General features: G+C 27.4%; 3 protein-coding genes across 3 annotated transcripts; 2 read left to right on the top strand and 1 right to left on the bottom strand.

Annotated features, from left to right (window-relative positions):
- Positions 1-290: 290 nt before the first annotated feature.
- On the top strand, positions 291-2,564 carry LOC122859998 (protein king tubby-like). The gene is given in 7 exon segments (XM_044163637.1): positions 291-784; positions 977-1,190; positions 1,274-1,449; positions 1,517-1,872; positions 1,874-2,028; positions 2,121-2,273; positions 2,346-2,564. Coding segments are annotated over 7 exon segments (1,230 nt in total). The 5' UTR covers positions 291-742; the 3' UTR covers positions 2,480-2,564.
- Positions 2,565-4,138: 1,574 nt separating this feature from the next.
- On the bottom strand, positions 4,139-8,067 carry LOC122860000 (protein PFC0760c-like). Its single transcript, XM_044163640.1, has 5 exons — positions 6,066-8,067; positions 5,806-5,869; positions 5,079-5,753; positions 4,935-4,999; positions 4,139-4,849 (listed from the first exon to the last, which is right to left on the bottom strand). The coding sequence occupies exons 1-5, from the start codon at positions 7,629-7,631 to the stop codon at positions 4,682-4,684; spliced, it is 2,538 nt and encodes an 845-aa protein (XP_044019575.1). The 5' UTR covers positions 7,632-8,067; the 3' UTR covers positions 4,139-4,681.
- A 5,219-nt stretch (positions 8,068-13,286) lies between these two features.
- On the top strand, positions 13,287-15,562 carry LOC122859999 (hemolymph lipopolysaccharide-binding protein-like). The gene is made up of 3 exons (XM_044163638.1): positions 13,287-13,380; positions 14,117-14,386; positions 15,169-15,562. The coding sequence occupies exons 2-3, from the start codon at positions 14,120-14,122 to the stop codon at positions 15,439-15,441; spliced, it is 540 nt and encodes a 179-aa protein (XP_044019573.1). The 5' UTR covers positions 13,287-13,380; positions 14,117-14,119; the 3' UTR covers positions 15,442-15,562.
- Positions 15,563-16,563: the final 1,001 nt, after the last annotated feature.

The raw sequence follows: 16,563 nt of genomic DNA, 5'->3' as shown, positions 1-16,563 counted from the left end.
TGCTAATAAGTAACAAAGTAAATGGCATATGCAATATGGCTGTTTTATTTAACACAATATCTACAGTAACCTCTAGTTACTTTTAAGTTTATTTTATCTCTATATTTTTTCATCTACTGCGCCGGTCCGGGTTTCCGAGTGATTTTTGAAACGTCCCCCCGAACGGATTATTCGGACATGCGCAAAAAATTTTTGTCGAGGCGTATGACTGCGACAGAGAGATTGTCTGCACCGTAATGAATCCGCACAAAATCATACCCTATGCTGCCCTATGCGCAATATGCATGACACAAAAAAAGAGCGAGTATCATAAAAAATGTTTATATAAATAATATATAACTATATAAGTATATAATATATATACACAAAATGAATAATTAAAAGCATGCTGATTGATCTGTAAAATATATGTCATAAATAATTATTTGATACAAAACAATTGAATTGTAGTTTATATTTTTTCTTAAATCAAGTGTAAAAATGTCTAAAGCTTCTAAACATTAGTGTATAAAACGGTTTTAATAATAATTTTTTTTCAATATGACAAGGGTAAATGATCAAACAACAATCGGGTCGCGTTGGTAAGTTGCCTTGGTACCCTGGGCAACGGTGAATATGCATTTAACGTAAACAAAGTTGTGTTAACAAAGAAAGAAAAAAAAAAAATTTAGCCTCTATAAAATATTTATATTAAATAAATTATATTATTAATTATAAAATATAATAATAAAAAATTGTTAAAATGACGTCGTTGGACTTAAGACAGCAAAAATTGGAGCAACAAGTGAGTTAAATTAATTACATCGAAGTTTTTAGTGCATTGAAAGTAGAATAATTGGTACACTCTGTTGATTATTAATATGTTTTTCATGATAATAAAATTAGTTTGAGAAAATTACTCAGACTGTTAGCATCAATATTTAAGTGTTCTTACAATATAGCTATCTAATATATATAAGTATAATATTATTTTTAGCGTCAATTGTTGGCTCAAAAAATGAAACAAAAACGTCAAACTGGAGCCGGTGGAATGGTCCAGGCAAGTGGACAATTTAAAAGTCATTCAGCTAAATGGGTCACACCAACAAGAGAACTTCATGGATATGATGGACCTATGCAGTACAGTTTATCACCAAATAATTCTGGTTTAAATTTTAATGATATGAAAAGTATTGATACTGAAATAACAGGTATTTTTAAAAATTAATTTTACTATTTTTGATGAAATAATCATGGAGTTTTTGTCTATAATAATATTCTATTTGTCAAATAGAAATAACTGCAGATGGTATTTTTCGTGAAGGATTAGAAACTGTTGATTGTGCTGATGAAGAATCATCACCACTTGATAATAGATTACCAGGGGATTCACAATGTAGATCACCACTTCGTGTTGCACCATCAGATGGTCCAGAAACAGTTATAATCACCAGAGAAAATCATTCAAATGTAAGACAATTAAATTAATATAAAAAGCTAATATTTTTATTATTTGAAAATATCTTAATTTTTTTAGAGTCCCGAACTTGAAGGAAATGTTGAAGGAAATATTGATCAATTTGTCGTACAACCAGCAAACAAAAAAATGCATTACAAATGTAGAATAACACGTGATAGAAAAGGTATGGATCGTGGTTTATATCCAACATATTTTTTACATCTTGAACGTGATTATGGTAAAAAAATTTTTTTACTTGCTGGTAGAAAACGTAAAAAAAGTACAACAAGTAATTATTTAATATCAACTGATCCAACTGATTTATCACGTGGTGCTGAATCATATGTTGGTAAACTACGTTCAAATTTACTTGGTACACAATTTACTGTTTATGATAATGGTCATTCACTTATGAAAGATGATAAAAGAGATGAAAGAAAATCCAAGACAAGAATTAGCAGCTGTTGTTTATGATACAAATGTACTTGGTTTTAAAGGACCACGTAAAATGACTGTTATTATACCTGGTATGACTGCTGATCAAAAAAGAATTTCAGTTTGTCCAGCTGATGAATCTGAAACACTTTTAGGTAACTATTTATATTAATTTTATTACTATTTTTCATTTTAGTAATATTCTATACAGTAATATTAATATATTTTATTGTTATTTTAATTTAAGAATGCTGGAAAACTAAAAATATGGATAATCTAATTGAACTTCATAATAAAACTCCAGTATGGAATGATGAATCACAATCTTATGTACTCAATTTTCATGGACGTGTTACTCAAGCGTCTGTTAAAAATTTTCAAGTTGTTCATGACAGTGACAGTGAGTTATATATTCAAATTTTGTTAAATATATTTTCAACATATTTTATGAGATATTTATTTTTTATTTCAGCTGATTATGTTGTGATGCAATTTGGCCGGGTTGCTGAAGATGTATTTACCATGGATTATCGATTTCCATTATGTGCTCTTCAGGCATTTGCAATTGCTTTGAGTAGTTTTGATGGTAAATTAGCCTGCGAATAATATATTTATTTTATATTGAGTATACAAAAAAATAAAAAACAATGGTGAGGTTTTTTTTTTTTTTCTTTTCTCATTGTTTTAATTGTTGGGACAATCAAAAAAATTATTTAGATAGATGAAAATACAAAATATGTGTATTCAAATCTTCGACAAAATTAATATTTACTAGGTAGTATAGTTGAATTTCTTTTTTTTAATATTTTTTTTGTCAATCACAAGCTCAGTCGAATTTGTTTTATTTTTTCTATGTAACGAAAAAAAAATATTTGTACTTTTCGATACGTATTTTATTTTGAGCTCGAATAGAAATTACAATGCTGTTTAATGTTGATCTCAAAGTGTGCCTTTCGTATTGATCTTTGACCCCACTTTTGTTCACAAAATATATAAAAATACAAATAATAATATTAAAACCATGTGAAATATATATATAAAAAAAAAGCAATATGTTTAGAGTAGTTAAGAGTTGAAGGGCACGAGATAAATATATGTCACGTTAAAAAAGAAACATAATAAATTGTTGTCGAAAAAAAAACAAATTTAATCAATAGTTTAAAAAAAGAAGCGAAATAATATTCATATTTTAAAAGTTAGTCTCTTTGTCAGCATTTTAATTAACAAATTTTTAATGCTGATGAATATGTGTTCAAAATAGAGGCAAAAAAAAAAAAAAAAAGTTTAGTATATATGCAGTATTATTCCTGTGTGGAAAAAAAAAAAAAAAAATTAATTTTTCGATTGTAAATTTATATTTGAGTAGGTATTATTTAAGGAACTCTCTGTCAAGTAATTTATATTATAAATTTTTTTTTTTTTCAATTGAAAAATGACTGATTCAGTGCCACCTTTTTTTTAAAAAAAAAAAATTTTTTTAATTCAAACTTGAATTAATATCAATTAAATAGTAAAATTGCATTTGTTTTTCGATGACTGTATTTTTTTTTTATTTTCTTGCTAACAAAATAGACGAGAGTTTCTTTGGATAAAAAAAAAATACTAACAGGATTTGTACTTTTTACTATTGTTGTCAATGGTGCCCTTTGTACGTACTTAATAACTAAAATTAGTAATTTTAATTAATTTATAATTGAATGAAAATATGTTGAATAAAATTCAACCTTTTTTATTATTATTTATATATTATTAAATAATATTTAATTATTATTATTATCACCAATCACATCACTCAAATAAATTTTTTTTTTAATTTTTTATTTTTCGTAATTGAATAATAATTTTTTTAATAAAAATATTTAGAGTGTGTCTAGTCTACCATTAATAAAAATTAGATTGTGAAAATGATTAAATACTAAATACTAAGTGTGTGATTCTGTAAGAATTGTTAATTTATCCAAGGAGTAATAAAAATTATTACAACAATATTCAGGTGAAAAGTATATTTTTATTAAAAAAAAAAAAAAATTCTTAAGTTTAAAACAAAAGTTAACTATAACAAACTATAACTAATATCAGAAAAAAAAAAAAAAAAACCTCCATAAGGCACTTCAGAATATATATTTTCTTTTCAATATCAATATTTCATTTTTTTTTTTTTTTTAATTACAATAATTTTTACTAGTTATTAGTATTAAAAAATATTATTTACAACTAATCAATTTTTTTTGTTCGTTTTTCGTTTATATTATTGTTTTTTTTTTTTTTTTTTTTTTTTTTTTGAGATTACAGTTTATTTAATTCCTAAGTTATTTTTAATATGACCTCGTGACACCCACTATTTTATGTTATTCATTTTTTTATTTTTCACATCACGGTATCGAAACTTGATATAAACACAAGCGACCAGATTGATATTACTTAATTTGGTATGTTACACCCACGCAACAGTAAATACGTTGCTCACTAATATTATTATTATTATTTATTTTTATTGATATGTTTGTGAAAACTAGGACGGATGATAAGCAAAATCTTAATCTCGAAGGTCACGTTTAAAAAAACTTTGTCAATTCCTGATGTTTAATATTTAACAATTTTACGGAAGCTCGTTTATTAATATTTGATAAAAATAATATAGTTTATTATTAACTTTTCAAGTTCCTTGTATTTTTTTTTTTTTTTTTTTTTGAGATAACAAAATGACTCGATTTTTTTCTTAAAAAATGACTCACAGCAGTCTGGTATATAATTTTGGCCTTTTTAATAAAAATAGTCTTGATTGTAATAATATATATTTGAAATCTATCAAAAATTTGATTTTTTAAGAGTACTTGTAATTGGACGTGAAAACCTTGGAGCTGGTATTCGTGATGCTGGTCGAGGTATTCCACTTGACACACTAGGTGGTCGAATACCGGATGGTGGACGTATACCACTTTGAGTATCAAATTTTTTGACTGGTTTTGCTAATATCTAAAATCATAAATTATTAATTTTTTTTTTTTCTTGTTAGTATAGAATTTTATTTTACATAAATTTGATTAAATTTTTATATTACCACTGATTTTTTTTCTGAACTTTTGGGTGGTCGATGAATGTTTTTATCATCACTTACAGGATTTCCTATAAAATACAAATGATTATGATAATGTTAAAATGATGCATAATATATTTGAAAAAGATTACATCAAAATTAACAAACCTGAATTAATAGGAAATGACTGTAACGATTCAGCTGGACTTAATAATGGTGAGCTTGTTTTGACAGTAGATTCACCACTTGCTGGTGAACTTCCACGACTACCAAGACCTTCATCATTTTTTAATATTGGTGAAGGAAGATCATTATGTGATACCATCCAATTATTTTCCATGATATTTTTATCTGGTTTTGGTGTTGAAACAATTTGTACAATATTTCTTTGAGCGTTACCACATTTAATATTATTTATTGTCATTGTTCTTGGTTGACAATAGTCACCAGATGTATGACTACTATCTGAACATTCACTAAGTCTATCATCAAGATCAGGAGCACTGTGTGTACTAGCAATACTTTCAGTTGAACCACATGCTAATGTACCAGTTTTTTCTAATCTTGCATCAGATCCACATTTTATTTTCATCATTGGTCGTAATTTACTTGTAAATAATGATGATTTTTTATCATTTAATTTTTTACCATGATTAAATCCAAAATTTGATATTTTTGGTAATTCTGAGATACGTTGATTTGACAATAAATTTGGATTTGATTTTTGTAATGTTTGTGGTAATTTTGTTAATGTATTTTGTCGATTTAATTTTGATAATTGAGTAGTTGTTGAGGTTGTTTTTATTTCTGCAGTTATATTGTCAAGTGAACGTCCTTGATTATCTTTGTAATATGATAATGGTTTTTAAAATTGTGCCAGTTGATTGTATTTTACCAAGTGGATTTTTTCGATATGTTTGATAACGATTTGCAGGCAGTGATATTGGTTCTTTAAAATTCTTGTCATATGTTTCATCTAGATTTTTTTTATTTGATACATCACAATCATTTGGTGCTGATGTAGCAAATGTTGTATTTAATGATTTTGTTTCATGATTACGTTGTGCTAATGGACTTTCAACTGTCGTATTTAACATTTTATTTTTGATGAATTATTTTCAGTTTGAGTGTTTGTTTTAATATTTTCATTTGATGAGTGATGATTATTTTCATTTGTTTCGTTTTTAGATTTGAAAATGGTATTTTAATATCATGTGTTAATCTAAATGTCGTATTTTTATCATCACCATCGTCATCATTTTCATCACCATCATCATCTTGATTTTTAGGACAGTCGAATGTTGAGTTTGGAGATAATTTTAAATGAATACTGTCAGTTATGTCTTGATTTTCTTCTAAATAATATGAGTCTGAATCTGTTGTTACAATGTAGCTCAAATGATTGGGCAAATCAGCATCATATGTAGTATTAGCATTTAATGATTTTCTATTATTAACAGATGGTGTTGATAATGCACTTTTTAATTCACTTGACGTAAATGTTTCATTATTTTTTTTTGACAAACTTTTTATTGATTCAGTAAATGTCTCATTATTTTTGGACGTTAATAAATTAACTGTATCATTTTGTTTTGTTGTAAAAGTATCATGTGATTCAATAAATGTTTCATCATTTTCTATTGACATATTATTTGATAAAAATGTATCAACAGTTTTGTTATATTTTGTTGATAAAACATCAACCGATTCAGTAAATGTAGCATTATTTTTTTTTGAAAATGAATTCAAGGTCTCAAAATTTTTACCATTAAAAACATTCAATGATTCAGTGAAAGTATCATTATTTTTTTTACACAATACATTTAACGATTCAGACGTGAAAGTACTATTTGCATTAGTAAGAGTTTTACTGTGAAAACTATTGTCAATTTCACCATTTGAATTATCCAAACAATCTTTTGAAAATGGATTACTTCCATAAACATCAGAAACATCACTAAACATACTTGTTTGCATCATTGATTCAGTCAAAATTTGTGAATCAGCCATTGCTGAACAATCACCAATGTCATCGTTACATTGTGAATATTTCAATCCATTGTTAATGAGTTTATTATTGTTAATTTCATTTTCATCAATCTTATCAATATCTGTTGTTGACGTATCTAAAAAAAATGGTCTTGATGTGTTCATAATTGTTGCATCGTTAAAATCAGGTGTTAAATTAATGAAAGAATCAATACCATTTGATTGTGACATATTTAAAAATGCATCAAGACTTTCTTGACCATTTGATGATGACAATGATGTTAATAACGTGCCTGACACTGATGGTCTCAACATTGCTGGTATATATTCTTTGTCTTTTAGATTTTTATCATCATTTTCATTATTTATTTTTATCGATGATTCTTGTTGATAATTCAATTTCCAAACATTATTACTTGTTGGTGATGTTATTTCTATTATTGATTCCAAACTCATTCTTCCATTTTTTTTTGGTCTAGTAAAAGTTCTTGTGTCAATTGTTTTAGTTGTATCATTTGACAAATCATCAAGTGAACTTATTGATAAATCTTTTTTTAACCAAGCTTGAAGATCTTCGACACTTGATGATGATGTTCTGTCACTCACTGACAGCAACCATCTTTCATTGTCATCAAAATTAACATGCGAAAGATCAATTATATCATCAAGAAATTCGTTGATAATGATGCCTTGGGCATCATTGTTTTCAATATTATTCACTTTATCTGACATTTTATAATTATTAATATTTATTACTCAAACTTACAAAATAGTTGTGCAACAACCATCACAAAAAAATAAACAAGTCAAAAATAGTCTTTAAAAATATGTTAGCTTTTATGCCCTAGACAGATGCTTCTCGCAGCTGATTTAGGTATTCAAAAATAAATCCTTTCTCTCTAGATTTTCACATATAAATACAGAAATTATTTGTTCACTTGTAGACCACAATTTTATTAGGTTAAAAATAACTGCTTATAATTATTTATAATTTCATGAGATATTTTTTAAAATACTTTTGTTAACATGGGAATAAACTTTTGTACGTTGTAAAAATAAAAAAAATAATAAAATAGAAAAGAATAACTTATAAAAATACACACTTATGCAAATACTAGTTTAGATCATATGAAGTTTTTGCATTAGTGTGTGTTGTGTAGATATATACATTCCAATGCCAATGCATTCCAAATTCCAATGCACTTTTATTCGGTCGTTCACAGCAAACTTCACACAAAAGTAAGAGGGAGTGAGAGGGTCGAGGGACAGAGATGGAGTAAGTAAGCAACAGTGTAGGGGTGCGTTCCGTGGCTATCCAGTCCGTACGAACTTCAAAATGGTGGAGTTTGGAAATCTTTTGATCATTTGTTGTGGTAGATCTGATTTTTTTTATTTAAAAACAATCTGATCAAATTTGACATTAGCCAATTTATTTGACAGATTTGAAATAACTAATTGGAAACTTTGCCAACTTAAACCTAAAAAAATAGTAATACTTAATATTTTAAATTTTTATAAATCTCTGGCCTTCTCTCTGGCTATAGTGATGTATCATAGTAACTTTTAACATTATTAGGATTTTCATTTTTTTCGTCGCCATTTTGAAGTTCGTACGGACTGGATAGCCACGGAACGCACCCATGCTTACATGTAAGTAGCATGTAAACTACACTGGGTTTTAGACATGGTAAGTTACACGACTCATGCGCATTACAGAGTATTTCTAAATAATTAGGGGTCCGTTCAAAAACTCACTCGGAAGCCTGCACCCGTATTCACAGGGCAGTACAATTTAGGGCTTTTTTCATTCACCGGTGGCGCTTGTGGAGCTTTTATATGTAAAATCTATATAAAAAAAATTTTATAAGCGCCATCAGTGGCAGAAAAAGCCCTAAATTGTATAAAATTTGCCCTGTGAATACGGGTGCTGCACCCGTATTCAGAGGATGTTCTCATTAGGGCGTTTTTTTTCCGATGGTGGCGGTTGTGAAGCTTTTCTATGTAAAATCTATATAAAAAGTTCACAAGCGCCGCCATCGGAAAAAAAAGCCCTAATGAGAACATCCTCTGAATACGGGTGCCGGAAGCAGCGCAGAAGACGAAAAAATATAGGAATAAAATAAACTTTAAAGTTACTAGAGGTTACAGTCGATATGGTAGATATTGTACACAACAAAATTAGCCATATTGCATATGCCACTATGCCACTTGCTTTTGTTACTTATTACAGTTGAGAAAAGAATTTTGATAATTATTATTAATAATTAAACAATAATATTTTATTGATTTCTGCCTATAAAAATTTAAAACAAACAAATCATGTCTACCAAAACAAAATAGCAGAAATTTTCTATGATCGCAATCTTGAACTGCCGAGCTGCCGAGTGAGTTTTCGAACGGACCCTAGAATTATTATAATTGGCCGCTTCGGGTTCACAATTGCAAGGTATTTTTCCACTGAAACAATCCCTAAAAAAAATACCCGCGAGCGATCGTGAAATCGTTAAATAAAATCGGTGGAAATAGCTATTTGAGCTATTATTATGTTTGATGTTTTTGTTTGTTGCCAGCAGGGGGCCTAAGGATGTGCGATAGTTGAAAAAAGACCGATAATAATATATCGGCGACAGTGATGGGTTTTTAATTTACAGTGTAAATTACATCTGTAATATACCATGTAAGTTACAGTAATTTACACGACATGGTTCCTTACATAAAGTATCTTACACAAAGTTCACTGCGCCATCTTACAGCAACCACGAAACCTTGACTCCACGTCAGAAACTCGACAAATTCGACATTTTTTAATTTATTTTGGCGAATGGCTGAGAAATTAATCTTAGGAACATTTGCCATAATTAATTTATTAAAAAGCTATTAGCAAATGTTGCTGAGGAAAGGATGTAGCCAAATAAATTATTTCGTAATTTAAATTAGTTCCTCAGCCATTTGCCACAGTTATTTGAATTTTTTATGGCAAAAATAGCTGGGGAATTAATAAAGATTAATAAATAATTCATTTGGCTACATCTTTTTGGCACTTGCCGATATCTTTTTGATTTATTGTGGCGAAAATAGCTAAGGAAAGGATGTAACTAAATAAATTAATAAGTAACATTCATCAATTCCTTAGCTATATTTGCTATGAAAAATTTAAATAATTGTGGCAAATAGCTGAGAAATTTATTGAGACTACGAGTTAATTTATTTGGGCACATCTTATCCTTACATACATTTGCTAATAGTTATTCAATTTATTAATTATGGCAAATGTATATGAGAAAAGGATGTAGCTAAATGAATTAATTTCTAGCCTCAGCCATTTGACACAATAATTTTCATTTATTGTGGCAAATATAGCTATGAAATTTATAAAGATTAACAATTAATTTATTTGGTTAGATCCTTTCCTTAGCAACATTTGACATAATTACTTAATTATTGAATTAATCAATAAAAAAGCTATTTGCGAATGTATCTAAGGAAAGGATGTAACCAAATCAATTAATTCGTAGTCTAGAATAATTGCTTAGCAATATTTATTATATTCAATTAAAATTACTGTGCTGAATGGCTGAGAAACTAATCTAGACTAAGAATTAATTCATTTGGTTCCATGCTTTCCTTAGCAATATTTACTAATAGCGTTTTAATAAATTAATTATGGCAAGTGTTTCTAAGGAAAGGATGTAACCAAATAATTTAATTCGTAGTCTAAATTAATTCCTCAGCGATATGACTCAATAATTTTAATTCATTATAGAAAATATTGCTAAGCAATCAATCTAAACTATGACCTAATTTATTTGGTTACATCCTTTCCTCAGCAACTTTTGCCAATAATATTTCGATTTATTCTAGCAAATGTCTAAGGGGTCAATGAAGATTACTACACAATTCATTTAGTTTTATATAAATTAAATTAATTTAATTTAATAAATTTAATTAAATTTAAATACTATGTCAACGCCAAGGGACAGCTTGCTTTTCATTGAAAAAAAAGGCTTTCAAAATGGCGTCATATGTAAATTACGAAGATTACATAAATTACAGTAATTTACATGTAATGTATTAAACTCAAAAATCGACCAAAGACCCTGATGAAATGAATTTTTTAAGTCATCTAGAGAGAAAGTCGGTTTTTTACCCTTTCTCAACCCTTTAATTTTGAAGTACAAATTCTAATGAGTATCCTAGATAATTTTTCTAAGACTTATGCGGGCCATGTTCACGCAGCTCATATTTTCTTTATTAAAAAAAATTATTGTAAACTGTAAATTGTAAACATGGTAAACGGAAAATTACTGGTAGATTACTGGTAAACATTTACCACAAATATTATTGGAAAATTACTGGTAGATTACTGGTAAACATGTACCAAAAATATTATCAGTAATCTACCAGTAATTTTCCAGTAATCTTTGTGGTAAATAATTACCAGTTATCTACCAGTAATTTTCTGATAATCTCTGTGGCATATGTTTACCAGTAATCTACCAGTAATTTTCCGGTAATCATTGCAGCTAAAATGATAAAGGTTTCCAGATCCAGATCTTGGAATCTTTATCAAATTATATTTTTCGAACATATTTTTTTTGTTGCTCATCTTGATTTTCCACTTTGCGTATAATGAAGAAAGAAAAAAAAGTCCGAAACATATAATATTTATCAAGCTCGTATTTCCGAAAAAAAATCAGCATATCGAGTAATCAATATTATATTTATTTTACGAAATTGAATAAATAAATCTTTTTTATAAATTTTTCTATTTCTATAAAAATTTCTGGAATCAGTTAATAATTAATATAATGTATACATAAAAATATTCTTTAGCTACACATTTTCCTTAGCTACTGCTGTTCATGGATATGCATTTAAAAAAAATTTACATGTATTTTATCGATAAAATAAAATAAATGTCAAGATAAGCAGTAGCTAAGGAAAAAAAGTAACTAACTAAATAAGGTTGCCAAAGGATTATATTTTAGGAACATTATTTCAGTAAATATATTTTTAAAAATACAAATGTCCAAGAAAAAGCAGTAGCTAAGAAAAAAATGTAGCTAAGGAATTAAGGTTGCCAAAAAATCATGTTCGAAGATAATAATTTTGCTGAAAATATAATTCTTTGGCAACCTAATCCTATACATCTTCTCTCTTAGCTACTGCTTTTCCTTGGACATTTTCATTTATTTTATCGATAAAATACATGTAAAATTTGTTATTAAAATACTATTGTCCAAGGAAAGCAGTAGCTAAAAAAAGATGTAACTAAGGGTAATGTGACCAAAGAAATATGTTTCAAGAAAATAATGCTGCAAATATAATTCTTTGGTCACATTAATTCCTTAACTCTTTTCTTAGCTACTGCTTTTCTTGGACATTTTAATTTATTTTATAAATAAAATACATGTAAATTTATTTTTTTAATACTAATGTCCAAGGAAAAGCAGGCTGAACTGAGATGTAAAATTAATGTGACCAAAGAAATATGTTTCAAGAAAATAATGTTGCTTAAAATATAATCCTTTGATCACATTAATTCCTTAGCTACATCTTTTTCTTAGCTACTGCTTTTCCTTGGACATTTCTATTTATTTTATGGATAAAATAAATGTCAATTTATTTTTTAAAAAAACTATTGTCCAAGGAAAAGATGTAGCTAAGGAATTAATGTGACCAAAGAAATATGTTTCAAGAAAATAATGTTGCTTAAAATATAATCCTTTGGTCACATTAATTCCTTAGCTACATCTTTTTCTTAGCTACTGCTTTTCCTTGGACGTTTTTATTTATTTTTTTTAAATACTATTGTCCAAGGAAAAGCAGTAGCTAAGAAAAAGATGTAGCTAAGGAATTAATGTGACCAAAGAAATATGTTTCAAGAAAATAATGTTGCTTAAAATATAATTCTTTGGCAACCTTGATTCCTTGCCACAAATATTATTGGTAAATTACTGGTACATTACTGGTAAACATTTACCACAAAGATTATCAGAAAATTACTGGTAGATTACTGGTAAACGTTTACCACAAAGATTATCAGAAAATTACTGGTAGATTACTGGTAAACATTTACCACAAATATTATTGGAAAATTACTGGTAGATTATTGGTAGAGACTACTATGATGATTACCGGAAATTATTAGTCGATTACTGGTAGCAGTTGCCACAAGAATTACCAGTAAATTTCTGGAAATTTTCGTATTTAGTTACCGGTAATTTTCGTATTTAGCTACCAGTAATTTCCAGTAATCTACCGGAAATTGGTTATCTGGGCATCTATATCGAAATTAATTACTTGAGTAAAACAAAAATCTAGCTATGTATAAACGAGTAAAATGTAATATTAAACATTTATTTTTTTCTAACTTACAATACTTGTATAACTATCTCTCTTTTTTTAGTACATATTATAGTATGCATGATTCAAACAGCGAAGATGTAAAAGAAATAATTTAATTGAAATAATAAATAAAGTAAATATGGCTACTTTTTTCCTTTTTTTTAAAAAGATAACATTTATAAAAAGTATAAATACTTAGCGATTTATTGAATATTGTTATCATCAACCTTCGAATGGAAAAAATATTGAAAATGTCTTAAGAAAAACTCACGTACTAAAAATCGAGTTTTTCATATTTATAGTGAAAACTCGAGGTGAATCCTTTAAGCACTCCAAAATAGTTGTTTTGTGATTTATATATATATATATATATATCAAAACACTTTTCATTTATGTCAATTTCACTACGGGCAATTTCACTACGGAGTACGGGCAGATTTTTGATTGTTTGATATTTAACATTTGTCAAAAAAAAAAAAGTCAGGGCTAAAATATTAATTCAATAACACTTTGTATTTCTGAAAATTTTATCATGATAATTTATTATGAATGATAAATTTCGTTAACGATTAGCCTTATCTTGAATTACCCACAAAAAAATTATATCACTCTTTGTATGAACTATGGGTTCATGTGATGATTACAACATTCAAAGATTTTCGGACGTTGGTTTAGAAGTATAACACAAATACATCTTTCCTTGATTTATGATTGTGGAATATTTGTGATTAATATTCATCTCCCCTCTAGATTTTTGTATTGAATATTTCTTTTGGTACCCCACATTTGCTATTGAGCTTTGAAACTGTTCACACTAAAAATTTTAACAAAATATACACATAATGTTTTTTTAAATTTTTTTATCCCAGCTGATGGTGGTCACTGCAATTCCAATTGAGAATACCAATGGAGAAAGTACAACAGTTTGTATATCAACAAAAGAATTTGATCCTCAAAATATGACTCGTACAGGAAAATGTTCCAATAAATATTTATCAAAAAGAGACGATTACAGTTATACACCAGGTATCGAATACCACAAATTACATTCGAAGAACGCCAGATTCAATGATGCAAGAAAAATATGCATTGAAGAAGGTGGTCATCTTGCTATTATCAACTCATTTGCTGAGGAACGAGTAAGTAATTGTTAACATACACACTATTTTTTGTTTTCATTATCATTGAGTTGAAATATCATTGTTTATATTCTGACGGAAAAAAAAATGTAACTGATTTATAAAGATATTCAAAAATTTTTAAGATACTAAATTTCAAAAAAATGTGAATGAGATATTGATGAGTCCGCATAAATAATTATTTCTCCTGATATCAAAAGCATTAAATTAATAAAACTAAATTCAAAAAACAAATAGTGACGTGGACATCATCTTTTCCTTAGCTACCCGAGAATGACTTTTTTATTCTATAAGGGTGCTTGTTTACCTGATGATGGTTTTACTCATGTATATAATTGACGTGACTTTTATAAATGACAGGTAGAATAAATGTCTCAAAAACTTTGGAGACTTTTACGACGTTGAGAACATTGTGATATATATTTCGTGGGACTTTCGAAGTCATAACATTTGCAGACTTGATAGTATTTTAATAACAATGATAATATTTTGAAAATTTTCGGAGTCGAAAATGACGATTTTTGAATTGCTGAACAGATGGTCAGCGGGGCTAAAATGGCTCGAGTCGAAATGGCTCGGAGTCGAAGATGACGTCGTCGTCACTTACGTATTTCTTTTTTGTATTTTGTTGTCCAAAAAAATGTTGATGATTATTTTGATTATTATCTGTCATGTAATTAATGCCATCAAGTTAAAACCTAATGTTTAGTATATATAAATGAATGTAAAAGTGTAATGAATGCATAAATATATTGATTAATTTATAATGTTTGACATTCAAGGTATTACTGGGTATTTATGCTAGAACAAAAACCAATCAAGACCAAGCATATGTTGGAATACACAATTTTTATTCAAGCGATGACTGGGTTACAATTTTTGGTGATTTAATTTACAAAGCTGGTTACAGTGAATGGGCTGATAGCCAACCAAACAACGGAGATGGAGGTGGTGTTCAAAATTGCGCAACTCTTTACAAAACTGGAAAACTAAACGACGTTGGTTGTACTTGTACTTTTATTGGACCATTTTTTTGTGAAATACCTGAATTTTAACATTTTTTTATAATACATTTAACATTTGTTTTTTTATACATGTATAATTGTATAATTGATTTCATCAAAGATTAATTATAATTATGAAACATTTATTATAATGTTAACAATGAATATTCAACAAAACATGGAGCTATCATATTGATACATGTATTTTATTATTCGATGATTATTTGAATATAAATTATAATTTAAAAAAAAACTTGAAATTATATATATACAGTCATCAGTTTTTTTTATCGATTATTGCGTTATAACCAGACTTTTTATATATATTGATGTCATTACTGCGTGCCATATTCATCATTTAAATTTACAATCATAATTAGTAAATTGACGTTTTTTAAATATGTTATATTCAACAAAGATATCTCAGGCTTATTTTAAAACAAAAATATTATATCACCAAACTTCTTGCAAACTTCGGTTCATGCTGCAGGTCACACAAGATTGTGAAATCAAGTTTGCATTACATTTTATTTTCATACTTCACATTCGTTCATGAGAGATAAAACATAATTTTTTTTTAATCCATCAACTGAAATGTAGATCCACTGAAAGTTTGTTCAAGTGATCCATGAGATTCATCACCCGAATCTTTAAAAAAAAAAAAATAATAATAACGAAAAATTCAGAATTCTAAACTTAAAACTTTTCAACAAAAACTAATATTACATTGGGATAAATTTATTAACATTTTATATTATAGAAACTAAAAATAGTTTTAATTTTTTCAAAAATTGCAACAATAAATGGGATGTGTGCCTGATCACATCTGGTAAATCTGAATTTACCGTTTCCCGGTTATTGTACAACAATAACACCGCATATATGTTAATTTAATTTCTTTGAAATTTCCTTTGAGTCAATTTTTTTGTCAATCCAGCTATTGACCAATCTTTCAAAATGTCGAGTAATTACAAAAGATTATAAAAATAATTTTCGCAAATTTAGAAAAACATTATTACTTATTGATTTTGAATAAAAAAAAATGAATAAAATTCACAAATATATAATTTTTGAAATTTTTACATATAAAAATAATTCAATTTCATAGGTAAAATATTTGATATAAAAAAACAAGGAAATGTTTTTCAAACATTCAAGAGGTTTTGAATGTTA

Source organism: Aphidius gifuensis, unplaced genomic scaffold (genome assembly GCF_014905175.1).
Source record: "Aphidius gifuensis isolate YNYX2018 unplaced genomic scaffold, ASM1490517v1 Contig11, whole genome shotgun sequence".
Lineage (NCBI taxonomy): Eukaryota > Metazoa > Arthropoda > Insecta > Hymenoptera > Braconidae > Aphidius > Aphidius gifuensis.
Note: the sequence above shows the minus strand (reverse complement) of the source record. Positions and strands in the feature narration are given on the sequence as shown.

Excerpts from the sequence above, each read along its gene's own strand:
- LOC122859999 (XM_044163638.1), top strand. The coding sequence starts at position 14,120 with ATGGTGGTCACTGCAATTCCAATTGAGAATACCAATGGAGAAAGTACA. Across the intron at positions 14,387-15,168 it reads ACTCATTTGCTGAGGAACGA|GTATTACTGGGTATTTATGC; the intron begins GTAAGTAATTGT and ends TTGACATTCAAG.
- LOC122860000 (XM_044163640.1), bottom strand. The coding sequence starts at position 7,631 with ATGTCAGATAAAGTGAATAATATTGAAAACAATGATGCCCAAGGCATC. Across the intron at positions 5,754-5,805 it reads ATATCGAAAAAATCCACTTG|ATAATCAAGGACGTTCACTT; the intron begins GTAAAATACAAT and ends CATATTACAAAG. Across the intron at positions 5,000-5,078 it reads GTCATTTCCTATTAATTCAG|GAAATCCTGTAAGTGATGAT; the intron begins GTTTGTTAATTT and ends TGTATTTTATAG.